This window comes from Culex pipiens, chromosome 2 (genome assembly GCF_016801865.2).
Source record: "Culex pipiens pallens isolate TS chromosome 2, TS_CPP_V2, whole genome shotgun sequence".
Classification (NCBI taxonomy): Eukaryota; Metazoa; Arthropoda; class Insecta; order Diptera; family Culicidae; genus Culex; species Culex pipiens.
In genome coordinates, this window is record NC_068938.1 from 199311148 (window position 1) to 199336257 (window position 25110).

Consider the following 25110-nt stretch of genomic DNA (forward strand, 5'->3'; position numbering starts at 1 on the left):
TACGCCCTTGTGAAACTTACTATGGAATAAATCTACAGTGGAGGATTACTCTTGGGGATCCCCGCTCACGTTCCTGTTTATAACAAAACAGTATTCAGAAATAATTCCTTGGTAAAATGCTAAATATTGACAAATTCGGAGTCAAACCAACTTAAAACTGAAATGCTTTCATGAAAAACTAAAGATAGTTGGCTTAAATAGGACTTTTTTTGTCATACACTTTTTGTCATCAGTAAATTTAATAAAGTTACCCAAATGAGGTAAGCTCAACTTTGACAAAATTGGCCTCACCCTGAAAAATTCAGCCTCCGGTTCCGATAGACCAATTTTACAATACTGGCAAGAATAGCTAGCGGCGTGTTTAATAAAATTTAAATTTATCTGAAATTTTCCCATTACTTAAAAAATCCATGCACTCAAACAAAAATCACCTGCTTTGAACTTATTTCTTAATGGTTTTAAACCAACTCCAAAAGCGTCAGAACCAACCAAGGTAATATTATAAGGTGTGAAAACTTTCAATATGCAGTCCGCCCACACGACCAACTCATCCGCAACGGTCCCACAAACGCCCTTAGGATAGGTCCGGCAGTCTGTTGCCCTAGCCACGTGGCTTATGTTTGCCTTTCCTGTCCGTCGTATCCGTGATGGTAGCTGCTGCTGCTAAATCCATTGAACAAACATTGATAACGGGCTCAACGCCACCGCCGCCGCCACCCCACGTCAATATCCATAAATCTGACATCTCATGAACCTTTCTCGTTAAGGAAGCTCCATCGATTTTCCTTGAAAAAAGAAAGAAAGCGCGAGCGAGCCTACAATGTGGGGCCATAAATTGTAAGCTAAAAGGGCGTCTTTGAGGGGGTTGGAGTCTACGGCCGGAAGTCGTGGTCCAGTAGTAAAGGCATTTCCTGTCGAGTCAACGAACTAGGATTGGTTGAGTGAAATTGACGCACATGCTGGAAGTGATTTCAGTTGGTAAAAATTTGCGAAAATGCAAAAATACAAAAAAATTAAAATACAAAAATACACAATGAATAAATAGGCTTCATTCTTATTACCAAGAGAAAGTTAAAAGCTAAAAGATATCCAACCTTCCCTAGTGTGAAGTCCCGGTCATTCCCTTCCAAAACACTATCCTGCACGGTCGAGTAACCAACATAAACCCACCATCCTAACGACCAACTACTCGCGAACCAAGCAGGCCATGGTGTACGACCTCCCAACAAGAAAAGACGACACCCTAGCATCCGTTACTTCGGAGAATTTCCGGACGACCAGATGACACTGACTGACCGTGACCCAAGGGGACAGGGAACCCTTTACCAGAACGGCCTACTGTGTTTACTCCGTTCCACATGTTTAACCAAAAGTGTAAATGTGACCTTTTTTTGGCTGACTTTTTCAACCGAAACCTAACCCCAAAAAAAGAGCGGGATCCTTTTCAGAATGGACGACGCGTACGGAGCACAAAACCCCTTTGAAAGTGAAGTGACAGTGTCCCGCTCCCGGAATGACAATGAATACAATGGCCGACGGTCAACTGACCCAGAAAAAAAAACGAAACTCAAGGGTGGGAGGATTATAATTAACCGTAGTAATTAAGCCAGTTGTGTCCGACACCAGTTTTTCCCCCAAACTCGCTACGCCCAGGGTTTATCCGTTTAATTTGCGTTGGGAAACAGTGTCTTCTACCCACTTCAGGGATCAGGATTTGGCGAGGCGCGGACGAGCTGGCCGGCCACCGCCAACGAACTCATACAAATGACGAAGAGTGATGATGATAGCTCCCAAATTGAGTCAACTGACGCTTCTTCGCTGCACACAGCTTAACGAGGGACTTCGAAAGGACCTTGGAGGATGAAACGGATTAAAGGGTGACAGTTCCCGAAATTGGATCGTTTGTGCAACGGAAATCTGATTTTGACAGTTATCTTCCTTACCTCTAGCATTGTGGGGCTTGTTGTCAAGGTGAGCAATGCTAAAGGTAGTGTATATGTCAAATGCAGGTTTGGATGACTGTGAGATAACCTTAAATTTAAGAAGTTATGTTTGTCACATTTCCTTGGTTTAGGTCAACTTTCGCAACCCTAACCTCAAAGTGCAACGATTTCAGTGAGCGGAATAGTTTCCACCGGATGTAAAGATATCGCTGGCTGCTTCTTGTTCTTCAAAGGCTTATAGTTAAGCAGGTCTTAAAAACTTTTTTTTTGCTTCATTCCTTCTTCCACGCCGGGTCAAACCCGGTTTGAGCGTGCCAAATTGAATACTCACCGAGACGAGTTAAGTTTTTTTTTCTTGGTCCCTGAAGTTTGAGCAGGGTTGTGAAACTGTGAATCAAGTCGACGTCAAATGAAAAGCATCATCGTCATCATCACCATGGGATCTGGAAGCTGGGTTGAAAAAGGGTCCTGTTTTTCTTTGGGATTAGTTTACGACTCCCCCGTCTCTCGTCCGTATACTTGAAGGAATCACTTTCAGGAGGGTAAAATTTTCTCAACTTTAATTGAGATCAATTAAGCGTGTAGCTGCTGGAGGCAACAAAAAAGTGCGCTAAATAGCCGAGTGAGCGAAGTTTTTTAGGGTTGACTTTGGTTTGTTTCAACATGAAGACAAGTTTTTCTTGTTAATTAGTTTTACTTACACTAGAGTTAAGTTTGAGTTTAGAAAGCTGCTGATTATTTTCAGTGAAAATATTTTCTGGTTTATAAAACTTTTTGTTTATCCCTCTCATCACTCTGATATTCTTTTCAATTTGCCACACATACTGAAGCCAAATCTAATTTTCCACCACGTTTGATACGGATACATTTTCTTAAGCTTACCCTTCTAGCACTTTGTCAAAGTTTTTCTCATCCAACAAAAATAAGTCAGTTTCATTTATTAATGTAGTTTTTCAGTAAATTACAAATTACAAATAACAACTGAGTGAATTGATTTTAATTGGACATTTTCTATTGCAATTGAAAATAGATTTAGTGAAGTGCTGTGAAAGGAAGTCAATCTAATGAGAACTTTGGCTCGATCCTCGTGTCGATTTGACTCGAATTCAAGCTTGTTACTGCTTATACTAAAATATTATCCTACAACACAAAACCACACAATAATATACTACACTCGTTATTACCTCAAGCAAACCATCCTGAAAACTCTTTCAATTTCTTTCAGTATTCCGTCTCTAAAGAAATTCCTTTTCGCAATGACAAGAGTCATAGCTCACACAATCCATTCTGGTCTTGTCTTGTTTCAGATTATGACACACACGCAACAAAAGCGTAAATCTGTTCATCCTTGCACATAAAGGGACACACGATGGACCAGCTTCTCCCCCGTAAGCCCCGACGTCAACCGGCGTCCACTGGCTGTTCATCATACATCATCCAAGGTGGTGGCACTTTTAACGATGGTGATGGTTCCCCGGGGAGCAGCAGCACGGATTGCGGAGTACGTTGTTCAGGCCGATGGTGCAGGGTGTGAAACAAAAAAAAAAGAACTACACGACTATTGTATGCACTTGGGGAGACAGTAAAGGCAAGGACAGTCTACGCCCACACCCCCCCAGATTGCATTATATCCTGCAGACGTGGACAAATGAGACCGGAAACGGATTGCAGAACGAACGAGAGCGGAAATCGATGCTGCCACAGCTGGTGAAAGCTGGTGACCGTATTGAAGGTCGTTGAGACATTTTTAACTGAAAGGAGGTAAGAAAGTTTGTTGCAAAAAACTGTGGTTTTAATCTGCATGCATGATTTTGTCTCTTTTTTTAATTTAACTGCAAGAATTCTTCACAAATTCTTCAAGATCAGAATTATCTTTCAATTACAATACTTATCAAATAAGATATTTTTTCGGAAACCTGAAATCGACGTCGTCGTGCTATCATGTCGCACCCGCCATTTTGACGTTCCGAGAAAAACGCGTTTTAATGTTTGACGAAAAACGAAAGCACGCAATGTGAACAATAACAAACACGTTTTGTTTGGCTGACCATTCTGTGCATTGTCCCGGAGTTTGGTTGAAGTTGGTTGCTGGAGTCCCGAGTTATAATTAAAAATGTTTACGGTAGTCTAACTTGTACGTGCGTAAAACGCATCCTAACCTGAAATCCCTTTGCCCTTTGTCGCACTTACATCAATTTTCAGGGAGTGACAAGATAGCACGACAGGATTGAAACTTCTTTTATATGTAGAGTGACAAAAATTTTCGGAGCTTTTTTGGTTTTCATTGAATATCTCAGGATTGAAATCGAATTTTGGGGATCTGTGAAGGTCAAAAGATGAGGCATTGTGTGCTGCACAAAATGGCATTCTTAACTCAATTTGGCCCAAAATGCACGTACGACAAGTTAGCACGATGGCGACGAAATGAAGATGACATTCAGGGCCTCGCCTCGAAACGTCATACAGGAACAAAAGCTGCGTACCGAAGAATGGCGGCGGACGCGTTGACATTTTTAGAATTTTGACAGTCTGGAACGTATGAATTACCCTAATATCGCACATCATAAATACTGTTTCGGGGTAATTTGCTAATTTGTTAACTTGTGCCTTTTTATGGAAATTACTTTTAAAAAGTGTTTCTTCCTGTTTCTTCCGAATTTAACATTATAATAAATTATTATTATAGTTTGGTAGCATTATACCAGTATAAATTCAATAATTAAATTTTGTTTTGTCTAAATTTGGGAGACATTCAACATTTCATACACTTTGTGGAAGACTTATTTTGTATTTTATTGCCTAATTTTATTTTATTTATTGTATTATATATCAGTGCTAAGGAGTCGGAACCGGTGGAGTCGGGTCTTTTTGGTGCGTTGGAGTTGGAATCGACAAATCTGAGAAGCTGGAGTCAAAATCGCTAAATTATCTGCAGTCGCAGCCATAGTAGGCTTACTTTTTGACAATTTTGTATAGGCGCTGTTGTTGGAGTCAGAGTAGGTTTCCAAGTCGGATCTTTTTGGAGTGCTGGAGTCGAAAATCTCCAGAAGCGGGAGTTGTAGTCGGATTCGCTTCAAAACTATGTAGCTTTGCAATGATTTCTTGTTGTCCGAAAAACGTATATTCGGAGCGAATGTTTGGAAAAAAACGTATACAAACTGTTATCTTTTACAGTTTTATTGGTTGGAATCCTAAATTTCCTTGAAATAGGTACATTCTTGTGATGCAACTTTTCCAGCTTCCGCAATGGAACATTCCCGGAACTTGTTTCAACTCTTTCAGCGGAACGTTGCCTCGTTCGGAGGGCGCAGCTCTGTGCAAGGGCGTTCTTGTCACATTCTCCTGCTCTTCAAGCAGCACGTTGCCCCGGCCGATGGAAACAGTACTGAATAGGGGCGTTCTTGACCCGGTCCGTTCGCTGTGTGTCACATTCTCCAGCTTCCGCAGCGGCAACATGCCCGGAAAGTGCTCCAACTCCTCCAGTGAAACCATTCCTTGTCCGCTGGACGCAGCACTGCACAGGCTCGTTTGCTTTTGGGAACATTCTCCAGCTCCCGCATCGGAGATCTGTCACGTCCAGCAGTTTGCTGCAAACCAGCGCTACGAAGATTTATTTTCAATATACTCATAATATACTCAAAAATCAACCAAAAGAACATACCTGGTAGTAGAAGACTTGCCATCCCCGTAGCCGACATAACCCGCTGCTGCGGTCGCAATCACCTGCAGCATCTTATGATTCTGCGAAGTATCCACATAAATACAACGCATTTTACATTTAGCAGCAGTAACTAAAACTCTTATAACTTTTGAATCAAGAAAAAATCGTGTTTACACTTCGCAATGTTTATAAACATACGCCGCCAAAGTTGTTCGGTAGCTTTTTTCAGGCCATCGCCGGGGCCCTGATGACATTGATTGCTTTTCATGTTTTTCAATATTTTCCAAACAATAATGATTGTCTCATGATGTATATTGCCATATTTGTTTTAGAAAAACATTCAAATCTTGATTCAGAATGTTTCAAACAAAAAATGGGTTGCATTGTAATGTTTGTAGAAGATTTTTACAAATAGTGATTTTTTTCATTTTGATTTGCTATTTCTGAACACTGTATTCATAATCATCATTGACAGTCATTGCCCCAAAAGTGAAAGACACCATCTACCACTACCCATTGTTTTGTATAAAAACATGACCAAAATTCGGCCCAAATAGGCAAAAATAATACTATCCTGAGCACTAAGAAAAAAGTTAACAACAAATTTGATTTGTTTGTAAATAAAACAAGGTTATTTTTCAAATAATGTTTGATTTAAAAAATTGGTTTGATAAATATCCTTTTTTATCGAAAGACCCATCTGTTCAAAATCAATTTCCTTCTTTCATTTTGACTTCCACTTCTTTATTCCAAAATCATTAAAAATCCTATCAAATCAGTCACCCCCGAGCTGGTCATTATACTTCAATTTGCATCCACGCTTGTCCCCCTATTCCCACTCGCAACAACGGAAAAAGATTCCCATTCATAACTGAAAAACATCTCTCTTTCATTCATTTCAGACCAACCATCATCATCGTCATCACCGCCGCTTGCGACCGTGAAACGCCATGAAGTCCTTCGTCCCGGTCTCCATCCTGCTGCTGGCGGCACTCCGTTCCGGTTTGGGCTTGGGCGAAGCCCAGGTCGGCAGCGGTGCCCCAGCCTCCAAAACCCCCAGCGACGACAACGGTTCCAGTTCACCGGCCAACGGGACGACGATGATTTATTCTGCCTCCTTCTTCACCGGGGACCATAAAAACAACATATCAACGTGGACGCAGTGGCCGCGACCACCACCGGTGGCAACCCTGGTCAAGCGCGACGTAATTAAAGTGCGAGAAACTCCATTATCGGCGTCATCGACAGCTGAACTAGCGGCCACCGTAGACATGGCATCCTTCTCCTCCGCGAGTTCGACGACGACAACGACGGCCGGCAATCCTAATGGGTCCATTTGTTCTGCCACCGCGGAGCCAACCGGAAGCTGTCCGGGAGGCAAACTGGCGGCACCAACGGAAAACCTCACCGTCACGACCCCGGGTTACACAATCGTCAATTTGGACGGTCACAACGATGTCCTGTGCGACGAGGACGCAGACGAGTACGGAGGTGCGGCGGGCGCCGCTGGTGGCACGCAGGACGAGCAGTACTACGAGCACTGCTTTATCGATCACAACGTGACCTGCGTCGGGGATCCGCTGTACTGCAACCTGACGTACGAAGAGTACCGGCAGCTGTTGCTGGACTACATCTATCCCAGTACCGCCGAGTGGATCCTGATCGCGTCTCACACTGTGGTGTTCATCATGGGACTGGTGAGTAGGGTTAGGGAGAGGGAGAGGGGGACAAATTTAATTAAACCACTTCCTCCCATGCCAACGGAAAGGGAGGAAGACATTAATGGCACATAAATGGAGCCCGCGCGACCTTTGACGTGGTTTCCTTGGGGCTAGACCCACACGGGAAGGCTCATTAGTGTTTAATGTCGTGTGACACCTTTGATGGGATTCTAGGTTCCGTGTCCATATGTGGCTGTGTATGAGGGTTCATAATTGAAACTTATACTAGTGGGATGCACGTGAATGCCATGAATATAGCATTTTAATCAGGTTGTAATATCGATTAAAGGGCTGACTAATTGCAGCGGCATTATTTCCGTAAAATTTGAGTGAAAATAATTTTTAACGCAGTTAATATTGCCTTTGAGCTTGCATGTTGCTAAAACCGAAATAAAGTCCTGTTCTAAATGTTTGGAAGTCAGGGACATTTCTAAAAATTTCAAATATATTTTCTTGGGTCATACGATTCTATAAACCAAGAACTTATATATTCAAAAGTTGTGCCCGAAGGATTCCATCAGGAAGTTAACTTTTTCGGCATCTTAAAAACAACCTTACAAATTATCTAATAAATAGCAACCTAAAATAAATCCAAACGAGGATGACCAGATAAAAATCAAATAGATTATCTATGTTAAATTTTACCCAAAATGTTGTTCATACAATTTTATTTCAAGAACTTAATTTAATTCAAACATTTAAAATACCTCAAATACTTAAATTACTTTAAATACTTAAAATATTTAAAATACTTAAAATACTTAAAAAACTTAAAAAAACTTAAAATACTTAAAAAACTTAAAAAACTTAAAATACTTAAAATACTTAAAATACTTAAAATACTTAAAATACTTAAAATACTTAAAATACTTAAAATACTAAAAATACTTAAAATACTTAAAATACTTAAAATACTTAAAATACTTAAAATACTTAAAATACTTAAAATACTTAAAATACTTAAAATACTTAAAATACTTAAAATACTTAAAATACTTAAAATACTTAAAATACTTAAAATACTTAAAATACTTAAAATACTTAAAATACTTAAAATACTTAAAATACTTAAAATACTAAAAATACTTAAAATACTTAAAATACTTAAAATACTTAAAATACTTAAAATACTTAAAATACTTAAAATACTTAAAATACTTAAAATACTTAAAATACTTAAAATACTTAAAATACTTAAAATACTTAAAATACTTAAAATACTTAAAATACTTAAAATACTAAAAATACTTAAAATACTTAAAATACTTAAAATACTTAAAATACTTAAAATACTTAAAATACTTAAAATACTTAAAATACTTAAAATACTTAAAATACTTAAAATACTTAAAATACTTAAAATACTTAAAATACTTAAAATACTTAAAATACTTAAAATACTTAAAATACTTAAAATACTTAAAATACTTAAAATACTTAAAATACTTAAAATACTTAAAATACTTAAAATACTTAAAATACTTAAAATACTTAAAATACTTAAAATACTTAAAATACTTAAAATACTTAAAATACTTAAAATACTTAAAATACTTAAAATACTTAAAATACTAAAAATACTTAAAATACTTAAAATACTTAAAATACTTAAAATACTTAAAATACTTAAAATACTTAAAATACTTAAAATACTTAAAATACTTAAAATACTTAAAATACTTAAAATACTTAAAATACTCAAAATACTTAAAAAACTCAAAATACTTAAAATACTTAAAATACTCAAAATACTTAAAATACTTACAATACTTACAATACTTACTATACTTGCAATACTTACAATACTTACAATGCTTAAAAAAACTTACTTATTACTTACTTCAAATACTTCAAATACTTCAAACACTTCAAATACATCAAATACTTCAAATACTTCAAATAATTCAAATACTTCAAATACTGATTTATTAAAAATGAAAAAATGGTTTCTAAAAATGTATGTCAACTATTGTTGCGGTTTTCAGTTGATTGTCTATCGCAGTATTATCCCTTTGACCTTCACTCAACCTTACTTTACTCTTTTCGATTTCCCAAGCAAAATGCACGAATTTTCAACGTTCAGCTTAGCCGGTTTTTAAATGGCTTTTAAGTTTTTAAACATTGCAAAGTGATTCGCCGAAAAACAAAATCATTGCCATCGAAAACCGACGAATCACTCCGACATCCCTTTCAGCAAACCGGCCCAAATGGATTCGACAAGTGAGTTTGTTTGGCTTACATCATCGAAACCATTTGGTCAAAAAAAGAGCCCGGCGCAGGATATCCTGACACAATGCTCCCAGCGTTTAACATTGAGTTAGGACGTTGCGTTGGTCATGTTGACTCGCTTCCGGTTGACCGACCATCACCGTTCCCTCGAATCGCAATCGCCATCCTAAGTAAAAGTTGAGCTTTTGTCAAGCCGGTTTGTTGATTGATGGACACTTCCGGGTGCCGTCCACTACAGCTGGGTGGCGTAATTACATTTTCGTCAGTGACCTTGCCTTCCCCCTTAAGAGTGAAGGGCCGATCGATTTCCCACCAATCGGAACAAATCAGGACAAAATCAATCACTCGACACCAGTCTTGGTGTCGCGTCGTCCTTGGAGTTGGAATCTGGATTACAACTTACATCCAAACTGAACTTTGTTTTTCCCCGGGGTTAGATTAGTAATCCAACCGCTCGATTCCAGTGTTGAGTTCCACTTGGAATGAAAGACTTTGTCGTGTCGTTGCTGTGACCATGGTTGGAAGTCCTTTTGGTAGAAAAAGACACAAGGACCCAAGAGTGAAACCACACCAAGACGATGCGACTTACATTCTCGTTTAGTGGCATTTTGGTTTTGGTTGTTTCGAGAGAAACTATCCGGGGATTAATTTGGCTCATGATGAACGTTTTTTTGACGGGGGGAAATGCTAAATGTTGCACCAAAGTTTACACTTAAATTTAAGAGTCGTTTCCATTAATTCGACTAAAACCAAATTTAAAATGAAACATTCACAAAACAACTAATTTTTCCTTTTATTAAAAAACTACTTTATTCCACTAAGAATAAAAAATGGATCGCCATCACCCAAAAGGGGACTTGAAGGAATTCTGTCTGTCTGGTACACTTAGACGTTGTTGCTGGACTGTGGCCAACCAGAGGAAAATTCCCTTCGGTGAAGAATTTTTCCAACATGGACCTGCTCAAACTGTTCTTCGAAGCAGGATTATGTTTTGGCGATGTAAGAATTTTGTGAAGGATTACATGTTGGAGAAGGGTTGCTTATGAGGTTATTTGGAAAGGATTGCTGAAATGTTTTTTTTTTGTGGAGTTTAAATGATTGAGTACAATTTGTTTAATACATTTCAAGCTCTTCGACGGCTATACATGCCCCTGAGTTTCATTAAATTTTTACAGAAACTTGAAATGTGTCAGTTTTCCAATATTAATCAATCACAAAAGATCATTTATCTAATCGATCCAGTACTTTCTGCAAAATTGTAGTTCTGACATAAATTTTCATCATTTTTTATATGTTGAGTTTTAACAATTTTACAGCAATCTTTTGCAATGTTTCAGGTATTGCTTGAGACTTCTCAGAAAAAAAAACTTTCAAGAAAATTGCGCAGTTTTTATTTCAACTTTGAACACTTCTCAATTTCGGAAAAATATTGAATACCCAAAACGTGATCAGCTTAACCACAAGATGGTCCGAATTAATTTGGCAGTGTTGCCAATTTGTTTTGTAGACTAATTTTTATATGTAAATTAAATTTTACGAAAAATGACAAATTTTTGTTTAAGCTCCAATTAAAATATATGAAATTTCAAATCAAGACTTAATTTGGACCATTTGAAAAGGAGGGTTCTGTAGTGTTTAGCAGATCATTTTTTGCCAAGTTATGCCAATGCAAATTTTATTTAAGTTTGTGTTTTGATTTTGCAATTATTCTATAAAAGCAACTCTTGAAATGCAACATTCATGGTTGTAGATTCGCTTAACTGTTGTTTAGAAGGAACTGAATGAGATTATTCATGACCCAAAATATCAAACCAATTTAAAAGAGCTGTTTCTCCTGCCACCAAAGTCATTCAACAAGTTTCCTCAATTCCATTACGGCAATATCGACAGTTCTCAATCGCAATCAACCGTTTTATTGCCACTCACTGCTTCAATTCCACCTCTTGAATAAATTTATTTATGAGCAAAGTTACTTCCGCTCAAATTGACCACGTCAAACAGAAGCAAAAAAAACTTTCCTTCTCACTGATCGCTTTCGGGGAAAAATGCCGTAATCCTCACCTAATCCAGCAAAACAATCCACTCACAACAAAAGTTTTCCGTCGGTTTTTCCCCGAAAATTGCACCAGCCGTAATTTGCCAGATTTAAATTGTCTCACATTCCGGGCGGTCCCCCGCAGCAAACCGTTTAACCTTCAGCTCAAGCGCTTCCGGTTTTCCGGTTTTCTTTTTTTCTCGAGGTGCAAAATTACAACACAAAGTGTAATTTCTTTCCTGTTTCCTCTTGGGATAGGAAGTCTATTGAACTTTTCAGGGCTTTTTTGCTTCCTTTTTTCCTGGTGGCGAACCCTAGCGGCAACAATCGGAACCACGGAACACCGGTCATGATCGGCTTTGTTCCATCGGAGATAAGAATAAAACCAGGGGACGAACCTGGAATGTGTTTATTTTTCGACGGGTAGACGCGGAAAACGCAATTTTCCTTTCGATTAGTTTGATGGCAACAGATGATTACAGTAAGAGAAGTGGAATAAGTAAACAAATCGATAAACTGGGAACACTGATATTGTTGCAAATTTTTGATTGGTTACTACGGCAGTTTAAACGTCTCATGTTACACAAAAAAAAAGTTTCATGAATCTTTAGTTTTGCAATTTTCGTGATACTTTTCATGATTTCAAAGTGATTTTATGAAACCGTGAATTTAAAATCATGAATCTATGAACATTCATGGCACAAATTAAGGAGCCATTACACTACCGCAAACAACCAATCAAAAATTTCACTTCAAGGCAAAATGTATGCAGGCTGACATTTGTACAAACAAATCCAGGCAAACAAACAAAGCAGGCAAACTGGCAAACTATCAAAAAGTGCGAGTTTGTTTGTTTGTTTGCCGTAGTGTAATGGTTCCTTTATGAATAAAGTTAATTGCAAAATAATTTAAAAAAATATGCATTTTGGAAATATTAATTCCATTACTTTTTTTCTTGGGTTGATGAGTAAAATTCATGGCAAGTAGTTTTCCAAATAATTTTTTTTGTCGTTATTTTCAGAATACTTTTATTGTTGTAAAATATTCAAAAATTTGAAGAATTTTTATAAAATTCAGAATGAATTGAGAAAGGTTAAATTCCGAAGAAAATAGTTCGTTTTCTGCACGAATTTTCCATAGAACCTAAAGTCATCCAATAATTGGCTAGGTAAATGTCGGCAAACTTTTAAATACCTCACTTCCAGCAACTTCTCTGGAGGTGTCAACACGAGCAAACATAAATAAGTAAACATTGCCATGGCATACAGCATTATGCTACTTTCTCTTTTTCCACGCATACGCAAACCCTCTGCTAAAAACTGGTGTGAATGAAACGAATGAATGAAATTCCCACACGTGACACGAAGCGGGCCCCTCTTTGTGGAAAAGTTGTACTTCCTTAGAAACAGGTTTCCCCACACACGCTGCAAAGCTTCTTTCAAGTTTTTTCTCCAGCCAACACCTAACTTTGCAGGAAAAGGCGTTACCCCTAAACGAACTTTTTCTTTTTAGACTGAAAACTTCTTGAACAAAATATTTCCTTACTCTACTCACTAAAAGATTTTAAATTTTAGAAATCTAGCTTGAAAAGTAACCTTGTGCTGATATGATATTCAAAATTCAAAGGTAAAACAAGGAACACTCCTACTGCAATATGTGTAAATCATTTCAGCTTTGCCTGTAGATATGCAAAGTGGCAAAAACACCTTATTCGCGCTTTGTACCGACTTCAAAAAAAATATGTCGTATGCTGTTGTGAAAAGTGTCACAAACAGATTTACTTCGACATCTTCATGGCAACGGCAAACTTTTTTTCTTTGATAAAAAGGGGAACACTTTGTGCTGAATCATGGTAAAAAGAACTCTTTCAACATCCGAAAGTGACTGAATGGCTCGATGAGGCAACCCAAAATAATTGAAATATTTTAAATTCAACTAAACAGAGCTTTATTATTAAATGTTTAGTCATCAAATAAGAATTCCTTTTCTTTAAATTACAGAAATTTGGAGTTTGGATAAAACTAAATTTATAAATTTACCTACACATTCAAAATATGTTTACATAGCAGCTGGGTGTTTGTTTGCATCAGATTTCCTATCTCTTTCTAGCAAAAGTTTTTTGTAAATCGTCTTCTTGTTTGTTTTTTTTTTACTGAGCGCTCGATATGCAGCCAACAAATTTCGCGAGTCTGTGACAGCACACTGTGACGAGAAGTTCGTCAGTTTTGGGTTAAATTATATATGTTTCACTGGGCCTAGAAAGCCTTATATTGCCCAAGTAACATTTTTTTCCAGGAGTTCTACAAGAGCTCTTCAAGATAGCTACAGCATAGCAGTTTGGACCGCGGCAGGATAAAACTCTCTTCAAGTACTCTTCCAAACTCCTGAAGAAGTTTTGAAGAGAATTTTATCCTACCGCGGTCCAAACTGCTATGCTGTAGCTATCTTGAAGAGCTCTTGTAGAACTCCTGGAAAAAAATGTTACTTGGGTGGTAAATCCAGGTCCTTAGCTACACTCCAGGGTAACTCCTAAGGGGTTCTAAAAGGTAGAGATACTTGATCACGAATCCAAAGCCCATTTTTCAATACCTCGTTACGGAGGTGTGGTATGACGGCGTACACATAATTTCAAAAAAAAAATCATCGAAAAAACCACAAAGAAACTTCAAAAATGGTGTTATGTAAAATTGCAAGGTTATTTTTTAGAGTGATCAATGTTCTACAAAGTTATGCAAACAATTAGAAGCATAGGGGGTTCGCTGGTAAATATTTCATGTTTTTTTTTATGTAATTCCCTTTTACACGATAATTGAAATGAAATTACATCAAAATGGTCAAAAACACCATCAAGTTTTCAAATCATAGAAAATACAAAAAAAAACACAAAAATAGTTTAAATTCGGAAGGTGTAAAAATTTCAAAAGAACACTTTTTTTCTCAGGTTTATTTCATTTCATTTATTTCGTTGTTTAAGCATTACTTGTATGGAGTTACTATCCTAAGCTGAGATGTGGACTATCTTTCAACAGCTGATTAATTCAAAGTTACAAAATAACCTTCGAAATAGCTAATAGGTGGGGGATAGTTCTCAGGTTTATGTTGAAACACACATAAAAAAAAAGTTGAATTTTGGAATGTTGAAAATTTGTCAGGTTGAATATTTACTCTTTTTTGGAGTAATATTACATAAAAAATTACAAAAATGTGAACCTGATGAATATTCATCAAAAACTGATGAAAATTCATCATTTCTGGGTAAAATTTACCATTTTTTTTTTGACATCTGTCAAATCTGTCACCATTTCCTGATGAATATTACTATCATTTTTTTGGTGTGCAGTTGAGCTATTCAGAAAAAAAAGCTGAATTTTGGAATGTTGAAAATTTGTTAGGTTGAATATTAACTCTTTTTTGGAGTAATATTACATAAAAAATGTGCAAAAATGTGAACCTGATGAAAATTCATCATTTTCTAGAGTAAAACTACACAGCAAAAAAAAGTTGAATTTTGGAATGTTTAAAATTTGGTAGGTTGAGTATGTAATATTAGTAATGTTGTAATTGAGTATGTAGTATGAGTAATATTACTCAAAAAATGTGTAAAAATGTGAAACTGATGAATATTCATCAGAAACTGATGAAAATTCACCAATTCCTGATGTAATATTACACATTTTTTTGCCACAAGATCTGTCACCATTTCCTGATGAATATTACCATCATTTTTTTTTGTGTAACCATTTCCTGATAAATATTACCATAATTTTTTTCTGTGTAATAAACATATAACATTAATGAAAATGTAACTAATCACAATTTTGACAAAAAATGTTAAACTTTAAATTAGCCAAAAATATCTTTTAATGAATAGTTTCACATTATCAATATGAATTCAGGCCAAATAACGTAAAAATAAAAAGTCAATAACACCAGTTTAATTGCGAAAAAAATATCGAGATGCAATCAACTACTCAAAAGGTTACATCCCCCTGGTAACACCTCCGAACCAATCATTTCTTCATACTATTTTCCCACCTTAGTTTATAATTGCTTCGCCCTTTCATGTCTGCGTGTTGCATTCCTTCTCTATCATAGAGTACTCTGGGCCGGGATGAACACCCTCAGATCACGAAGGTAATTTTCCGTGAAATTGCACGGAGTCTTGGCGCGATTGACAGGGGAAAGCAATCATCAGGCTCATAAAGAAATCGTGCTTGTTTGCTGCTTTTTGTACCCTTTTTTATAGACGAGACATTTTTGCTCTTCACTTTGTCCTTTCCTTTTTTTGAACGCTCATCTCGTTCTGGGTGCTTGGCCAGGAGATGGATCACTTCGTCGCCATCGTGCTAACTTGTCGTACGTGCATTTTGGGCCAAATTGAGTTAAGAATGCCATTTTGTGCAGCTCACAATGCCTCATCTTTTGACCTTCACAGATCCCCAAAATTCGATTTCAATCCTGAGATATTCAATGAAAACCAAAAAAGCTCCGAAAATTTTTGTCACTCTCTACATATAAAAGATGTTTCAATCCTGTCGTGCTATCTTGTCACTCCCTGTAAATTGATGTAAGTGTGACAAAGGGCAAAGGGATTTCAGGTCAGGATGCGTTTGACGCACGTACAAGTTAGACTACCGTAAACATTTGTAATTATAACTCGGGACTCCAGCAACCAACTTCAACCAAACTTCGGGACAATGCACAGAATGGTCAGCCAAACAAAACGTGTTTTTTATTGTTTACATTGCGTGCTCTCGTTTTTGTTTATTCAAGGTCAAACATTAAAACGCGTTTTTCTCGGAACGTCAAAATGGCGGGTGCGACATGATAGCACGACGACGTCGACTTGGAGCTGAAACTGCCGAGCAGATGGACTGTTTATTGAAGCTTTTATCAGAAGGGGGATACAGAGTATAGCGATATAATTAAATTGATAAGTATTTTTGAATTCGTCCAAAAAATCTTTAAAATTAATGAAAGTGCCAAAGTTTAAATAATCAAATATGAAATGCATAGAAACTCACACTGAAAATATAATAAACTATAATATCCATTTAAGAATCAATTAACCCCGATTATCCCAATGCCACTTAGTCAACTGCTAAAGGACGGACGTTGACAAGCTTTATAGAGTGCGCAGTTACGTTTTCGACTTAGAAAAGCCCAATAGTTTCAAATCTCTTTGTGTGAAGCTTCGAAAATCCAAAAATACAAAAATTTTAAAATCCAAAACACACACATACAAAAATCTACAAATACAAAACTTCAAATATAGTTACATTACAAGGCATAAAGCATTCCCTAATCCAATAAACTCCCATAAAGAAACCAAACAAAATCCACAAAAAATTTCCATCAAATGCATCAAATCCCTTCCTCGCCGAAACGAATGACAAAGGACACGCACATCAAAACCACAAGTCTGGAACATTACCCAAAAATCATCTGCCAGGCGGGTGTCAATAATCTTCCCCAGTTCCATCCTTTTCGATTTGGATTCAGAAACCATCAGTAGCAGCTCAAGAAGAGAGACCAAGAAAAAGCTCAAACACTCCAACGCAACTCAGCGGAGACACAAAGAAAACCCCTCCCGGATAATAACTCACAGATCCAATTTCCTTATTTTCGTCATAAATCTCAACCGGGACGATTTTCTTCGTAGGTCAACCGAAAGCAAAAAAAGAAAGAATCTGGTGGGAGTTTATTCGGCATGATGAGAGGGGAAAATAGAAATGCAAGGGGAAACTCTTTTCTTCCCGAGCCCCAAGACGAGACTTGTTGGGGGACATCTTCGTGGCGAGGCTGACAGATTTATAGATATTTTCGGATCCGGTTCCGAGGCTGGTAGGATTTGGGCAGGGCAGCCACAGCCGATGAGCGATTCAATAAGTACCTGTCAGTTTATGTTGTTGATTTTCGGGGAAGAAAAGCCGAGGTAGGCCCCCGGAGAATGACCCAAATTTGGGCAACCTTTTATCAGGATATGAGCTATTGATTTCACTGGAAGTAGTGTCTGGTGCTGACAAGAAGGGGGGACCGAACCAATCTGATTAAAATGTATCACATTTTACGGTAAATAAGGTTTCCAATCAATTTTACTTCTGTCGAACCAAGCTGACCATCTTGACCCTACTTAGCTGGTAAGAATGCAGCATTGACAATGGATTTAAATTTCTTAGAATATGGTAGAACACTAAATTTTCTGGCTGATCAAATTTTCATAATTTAGAGCAACAAGGTACCACAAAATTGTTGTATTCTGGATAAAATTTTTGTCATTTGTCAAAATTATGCAAAATTAAATTTTGCTTAAATTTTTTTTATTGCATTTATGCAATAATCACAAATTCACAAAATATCGATGATATTATGAAATTAAGTTAAATAATTCCAAGATGTTCATATCATTTAAAAGTTCAAATGCATGTTAAAGATTTAAAAAAAGATTTAAAAAAAAAGTTTGAAAATGGATTTTTGGCAAATTTATGGATCGAACCCCGTCAAAAGGCAGGATTAGATCTCACAAGAATAATTGAAATTGAGGGAAAAGCCACTTTTTCAAACTTTGTACTAAAAATAGTTAAGAAAGATAAACATAAACAAGTATTTTATTATCATCTGAACTCTAAATTCTAAAATCAATCAAATGTATACAAATTGCGCCGTTGTTTAGAGCAAGATTATTTCTGTGCTTTTGTAGAGTTTTAGACTTTACATCAGAAAGTTAGATACATCTTTAAGAAAATTATACCTTGTTAGAAGAAAATGTGCATTTTTTCCCTCAAACGACCATTTTGCATCATCGGTTTATCCATAGAAGTCTACATACAGTTTTAGTTGCTGTCCAGACAAAAATAGTGTATTGAAATTCGAAATGGTATACCATGCAAATTGACGTCTTAGTAAATTTGGTATTTTGATTTCAGCATTAGGAATTTTTCTAGTACACTTAATTCAATAGTTCCTTAAATACATTAATTTGAATTTGGTGAATAACCTTTTAATATTAATTACCACAATTAACTCGAAGTAAATTTCAAGCAAAATTTGAATGATAAAAATCCACCCCTTTAAAAATAATACAAAAATAAAAAAAGGCTGGAGATAGAAAAGACGAAATTTTAAAATGAAAAGTTTTGTTCTAAATGAAAAAATGACCCTTCTGAGTTAATATAGATTCGGAAAGTACATTAAATTTTCCTTAAAATGACATGTTCCAAAAAATTTTACAGTTGAGTAACGAAAAATGGCAAAGTTTAAAAAAATGTGTACATGTAGGTCATTGCTGAAATTTTCAAGTTATTGCAGTTTTAGTGAAAAGAGCTGATTTTTACCCGTTTTATTCACTATCCCGTTTTTGCGCGCGGCGCCTCGAAAAACCCAGTTTTTATGTTACAAAAATCATATCTCCGAATCGTTTTAATGGATATTCGCAATTTTTGGATAAATTATGTAAACTATAACAAGCAATCAAGGAAAAATATTTTCAGATATTAGCTCTTTGGTCCCGAGACCTTCAAATAAAAAAAAACACCTTTTCAAATATTCAGCTATTGCTTTCGAACCTCCACATATTTTTCTTAAAAATACCAACTGAACATGGCGCTCTATGATTGGTTCAGCCGTTCCGGAGATATGATTTATTGAAAATGTGCTTTTTACGAAAACCGACGAAAAAACTACGAGTCTAATTATTTGGTTCAAACAACCCCCACTCTAAATTTTAGCCAAATCGGAGAACTTTTGATTTGGAGACTTCCTGTTTGACGTGGAATGGCTGAATAACGAATTTTAAAAGCTGTGCAAATTAAGTTTAGTGAATATAAACATTATTTAAAAAAAAATTAAACAACTCGTACAAATTTTTGCTCATTGTTTTCATTTCCAGAGAACCCTTAATGTTTTTTAGAAAAAAAAAATATTTAATTTTCCACACATTTCAATTATCCAGCAACAATATGAAGCCCCAAAAGTCAAACAAAAACAGGCCGTATGCAAAGAGGCGGACAAACAAAAAACCCAAAGTGCCTCCGCAATCATTTGCACACAAAATCCAATTAGTGCCCGGCGATGCGGAACGGAACGTGTTGTTTTTCTGGCTGCTTAGAAGGCAAAAGGAGGAAAAAACTTTTCATCATTTTCCATCGTCAAGCCTCACTTTGCAACAGTGTTGAGGTTTTCAATGAGGCTTCAAGATGTTACATAGGGAAGGTGGAAACTTGTATTTTTATAATACAGCAAAAAAATATAAGTAATTAAGTGAACAAATAAAGTAAACAAAACATGAAAATAAGAAGGTTGAAACCTTTTATCCACTTTCTTGAAGCAATGCGAGAACGTTCATTGAATGCTGACAGCAGCTGGCTACCGCCACGTTGAAGGATGTCCTAGCACCGAAAGGCATTTCCATAAATCCATCCACTCATTCATTCGTTCTTGATCATCATGTTGATGTGTCCCTTTCTCGGGTCACGAGCAATGGCAGACAATTCCTGTCCACAAAGGATTGAAACAAATAAATAAAAGCTCAGAAAGCATAAAAAACCTTTTTTGCTTGACCGATGCAATCAACTGACAAATTGGTACAAATTTTCTTCTGATTTGGTTTGTCGTTTGGTTAGCTCTGTTTGCAAATAAGAGAAAATTGGTTAGAGGTACGACTGCAAGACTTGACATCAATCCCAATTCGAAAATTTTATGTCCCACATGAATGTGTGAAGCTTTGCGTAGCATTTTGATCGACAATCCACTTAATTAGATGCAACCTCAATGGTACAACACCGTATTATACCACCTGTATCACCTCAGCATTGATTAATGTATTTCTAATGACCACTCATGCCCGAACCACACTCGCCCTAATCGCTAATTACACACGTGTGTGCTTTTCCACCTCCTCCCCCACCCCCACGAAAAACCGCAGGTCGGAAACGCGCTGGTTTGCATCGCGGTCTACACGAACCACACGATGCGCACCGTGACGAACATCTTCATCGTGAACCTGGCCGTGGCGGACTTTTTCGTGATCCTGTTCTGCCTGCCGCCGACCGTCGTCTGGGACGTGACCGAAACGTGGTTCATGGGCAAGGCCATGTGCAAGGTCGTCATCTACTTTCAGGTGAGTTGCTCGTTCAAAACTTTGATGACAGAAATACGAATTTCGGTAGTCTACCAAGCGTCTCCATTGAAATTAGCTTTTGTGTTAAAGTACCGCGTTGCTCCACTGAAAAATAATTAAGTTTTGTTTTCAATTTTAAACATACATAGTTTTAATGATCAAAGATAATAACCCGGGCAGAAAGTTGCATCTTGGAAAAATCTACCTATGTTCGTAAAAACACGAACAAGTCAAGTTCACCCCAGGGTATGGTTAAGAGATAACCGAACATGGCCACGAACATAAATTGTTCGAGGCGTATCTGCGAAAAATCTTGTTGAGTTTATTTGACCAACAATGCCACATCAAGTTGAGTTTATAGTAGCAAACAACTGAAATCTTCCAAAAATCATATCAAGTTCATAAAGTAGATTTTGATCCCAAAAATAATTTTATTGGTTTTTAATGCACCCCGCCACAATTCAGACCCCCCCCCCCCTCCCCCCTTCTTCCTCTTCACAAATATGAGTAATATTGCAGGAATATACGCACTTACATCAAAACAAGATTTTTCAAAGTTGAAAAATTATTTTACTTTAAAAACTCATTAAAAAATTGTGGAGAAAGCGTTGAATTGCCAAAATGTCATAATAATTTTCCAAATCACGAAAAATCCAAAGTCTCTATATTCCATTTTTTTAAATTAAAAATAACAGTTTATGAAAATATTCCTAAAATTGCTTAAGTCCAAAAATCCACAGTAAAATTCCAAAAAGCCTGGTAATGTTTCTTATCAAAATAATTTTTCAAAATGTTGAAAAATATTCAACTGGCTGAGAGCAAAAATTTCGCAAAGTCCTGAAAATCTAAAAAATTCTACCAAAAATCTTATCGTGATACTAAACCCGTAAATTTTCTAAGTGCCGGAACGATTTTTGTAGGGGGTATATCAATAATTATTAAAAACCAACTTTCGAATTTCAAAATTTCAGTGAAGACGTTTTGTTAGGGACATTATTTTAGGAACAAACTGATGTTTTTGTAAAAATCGGACGAAAATTTCCTGTAATTTCGACGATTTATCCGAAATTTTACTGGCTAAAAGCCAAAATTTTGCTAAGTCCAAAAAATTAAATAAATTCTACCAAAAATCTTGTCGTGATACGGATCCCGTAAATTTTCTAAGTGCCGGAACGATTTTTGTAGGGGGTATATCAATAATTATTAAAAACCAACTTTCGAATTTCAAAATTTCAATGAAGACGTTTTGTTAGGGACAATATTTTAGGAACAAACTGATGTTTTTGTAAAAATCGGACAAAAATGTCCTGTAATTTCGTCGATTTTTCCGAAATTTTGGTTCAAAGCAAAAATAAACATCAAAATAATTTATCATGTTTCCAAACTCCCGAAAATTTTCTAAGTCCCAAAAAAATGCTTTTTCTGTAAAAAGTAAAGAATTAAAAAATATACGCAAAAATTTCAAAGTCCAGCATAAATAAAATCAAACTTTAAAATATCAGCTCATGAAAATTATTCTAAGTATCGGAAATTGAAAATTCGGTCAGTGACTGCAAATTTTGCTAAGTCCAGCATAAATTTGAAACAAAGTCAAAATAATCATTTCATGATGTTCGGGTAAAATTTTTGAAAAAAAAATAATTTTCGAAATTTTCCAAAAAAACTACCACTAACAGCTCAATATCAACTGTAGATAATGCAGTATGATCATGGAATATACTTTCCATGATACGCAGTCGGTTTCAAAAGTCGTCATAACTCGAGGAGTTTACAACAAGATGCAAATAAACAAGCCAAGATAGTTCGAAGTTATCGCAACCAACTCACTTTCCGCCCGGGAAGGGTACCCAGCATATGAGACATTGTATTAAACATGATGAATTTTCTTGCTCAGGCTGCTTAGGAATTGATAGTTGGGAATAAAACCAAATCTACCAGAACAGATTTTGAACACCACACGGATAGAAATCTTGTAAACTTCTCTGGTAGGGGAAGGTGGGGCAAGACGACCATATGGGGCAAGAGGAACAATCGCTCGTACGACAGTAATTTTTACAAATTTGATTATTTCCAGTATGAGGAATTGTTGCTAGCAATGCAATTAGTTGATTCTACTACCACATAACCACCAAAACGATGTAAACGCCACGGGGCATAAGATTTACTGAAGTTTTTTTTTAAAACCTTTGTTTTCCAATAATATTTGGAAAGTACAAAATAAGGCTTAGGATTCGTGTTAAGGCTCATTTTATCAAAATGCTATTTTTCCTAGATCAGTAGTGTCCCTTCCAATGACTTGCACCTATTATAAAGTATGATTTAACTTTAGATTTTTTTGTTGAGAGCTTTTAAAAATCATGTTCAGGTGGGGCAAGTGTACCATTTGGATTTTTAGTATGGAAAAAAACGATTGCTGAAACAACATATTTTATTGTGAAATAAATACATAAAAGTACTTAATAACTAATAAACAATTGTTAACAAAAATGTCCATAAAAAAATAGGGATATCATAAAATTTTACTATTGATCATCTAAGTAATAATTTTTTTTCGTAAAAACGATCAAACTTTTAGTAAAATATTATTTTTTAATCTAAAAATGAAAGAATCGTTTCAAATACATTATAATCTGATGTATCTAAGTGATAACAGTTCAATTGTTAGCAAATTAACATGTTGTTTCATGCATTGTTCCTCTTGCCCCAACGGGTTGTTCGTCTTGCCCCACTAGTTGAGTAGAACGTACGGAAAATCAAAAATTTTAAAATCAATTTTTTACATTAAAAAACAGGATTTTTTAAAAACTTTTTCTATCAAAGTCTCAGTCAAGACCTGGAATAAGACGGTTATAAAAAATCCGACCGATTTTTTAACGTTTTTAATGGGTTATAACGAGCATCTTCTTAGCTTGTTACACTTGCCCCACTTTCCCCTAACTCTTTGTTTTTAAATTCGTAAACATTCCAAAATCGTCAACATTTTTTTCCGATTTCAAACAACAATGTTGTCGATTTTGAAAACATTTACATCAAAATCGAGAAAAATAATGATGATTTTGGAAAAATTTCAATGTTTACGAATTCAAAAAACATATACAGCAATTCCATTTGAAAAGAGCCTAAACCGAAATAAAAGTTCTCCGATAGGGCTCAAAAATTTTCTAGGGGTTCCTTGGCCAAAATAATTAGGCCCATATTTTTTTGTTTGGCCATTAGGGTGACCTACGCCGTGTTAGGGTGGTCTGAAAAATGGCAATTTTCGTCATTTTTTGCAAAAACCTCTTTTTTCGAAAAATCATATCTCCGCGCTATTTCATCCGATTTTAGCTGTCTTAGACGCAAAAGAAAGGTGATGAGTTTGACTATTTGGGAAAAATAGTAAGAAGTTTCAAAAATCTAGCTTACCATTTGAAAAAGTCGCATGAAAACATAAAATTGCGTTTTGACCTTGTCTGGACCAAAGAGCCTATGTCTGGAAATATTTTTATCGGATTCCTCGAAAAATTTCACATAACATATCAAAAAATTGGTGATGTCGAACCGTACGTTTCAGAGATATGCTTTTTTGAAAATAAAAACTGAGTTTTTCGACGCGTCACGCGCAAAAACGGGAAAATGACGAAATCAGCAAAAAAACAACTTTTTCCACTAAAACTGCGATAACTTGAAAATTTCAGCGATGACCTATAGATGTTATGGTACCAAAAGTTGCGTCTTTCAATAACAAAAAAGTTCAAGATGGTATGTCAGAGACATAACCGAAAGACATAGGACCAAACAATTTGAATGTGTTTTTGGATTGCTAGTGAAATCTGAAATAAGATTATTTTATTTTGTTTCATAGATTTGTCGGCAAAATTGTCATAAATGTTCTCCCAAGGTGAACATTCCATGATGGCACCGGCAACTCCAGGTTGTGGCCACTACGGTCGAAATGTCAATTTTCATGTTCAGTATCAAAAACCATGAATTTTGATAACCATATTGCCACAACTCGTATGGTTCTGTTAAAGACCCTCCGGGACCCGGGGAAACCTGCTTTGAGATCACCGGTCACTCAAGGTTGTGGCCACTACTGTCGGAATGTCAATTTTCATGTTCAGTATAAAAAACCATGAATTTTGATACCAATATTGCCACAACTCGTATGGTTCTGTAAAAAAACCTCCGGGCTCCGACGGAACCTTCTTTGAGGGCACCGGCCATTCCAGGTTGTGGCCACTACTGTCGAAATGGCCATTATTATGTTCAGTATCAAAAACCATGAATTTTGATACCCATATTGCCACAACTCGTATGTTTCTGTAAATGTCCCCCCAGGCCCCGAGGGAACCTTCTTTGAGGGCACCGGCCCCTCCAGGTAGTGGCCACTACTGTCGAAATGGCCATTATTATGTTCAGTA

At 36.3% G+C, this 25110-nt stretch overlaps 1 protein-coding gene across 3 annotated transcripts in view; it reads left to right on the forward strand.

Annotated features, from left to right (window-relative positions):
- The window catches only part of LOC120431713 (orexin/Hypocretin receptor type 1-like), a 276085-nt gene that overhangs the window by 113560 nt on the left and 137415 nt on the right, over positions 1–25110 (forward strand). For 2 of the 3 annotated variants that reach the window (XM_052707482.1, XM_052707483.1), the window contains 3 exons: positions 3251–3704; positions 6507–7301; positions 20513–20707. In XM_052707482.1, coding sequence (XP_052563442.1) covers positions 6555–7301; positions 20513–20707 — 942 coding nt within the window. In that variant the 5' untranslated portion in view covers positions 3251–3704; positions 6507–6554. The remainder of the gene's footprint in view (positions 1–3250; positions 3705–6506; positions 7302–20512; positions 20708–25110) is intronic. The other variant, XM_052707485.1, reaches the window with a different exon arrangement.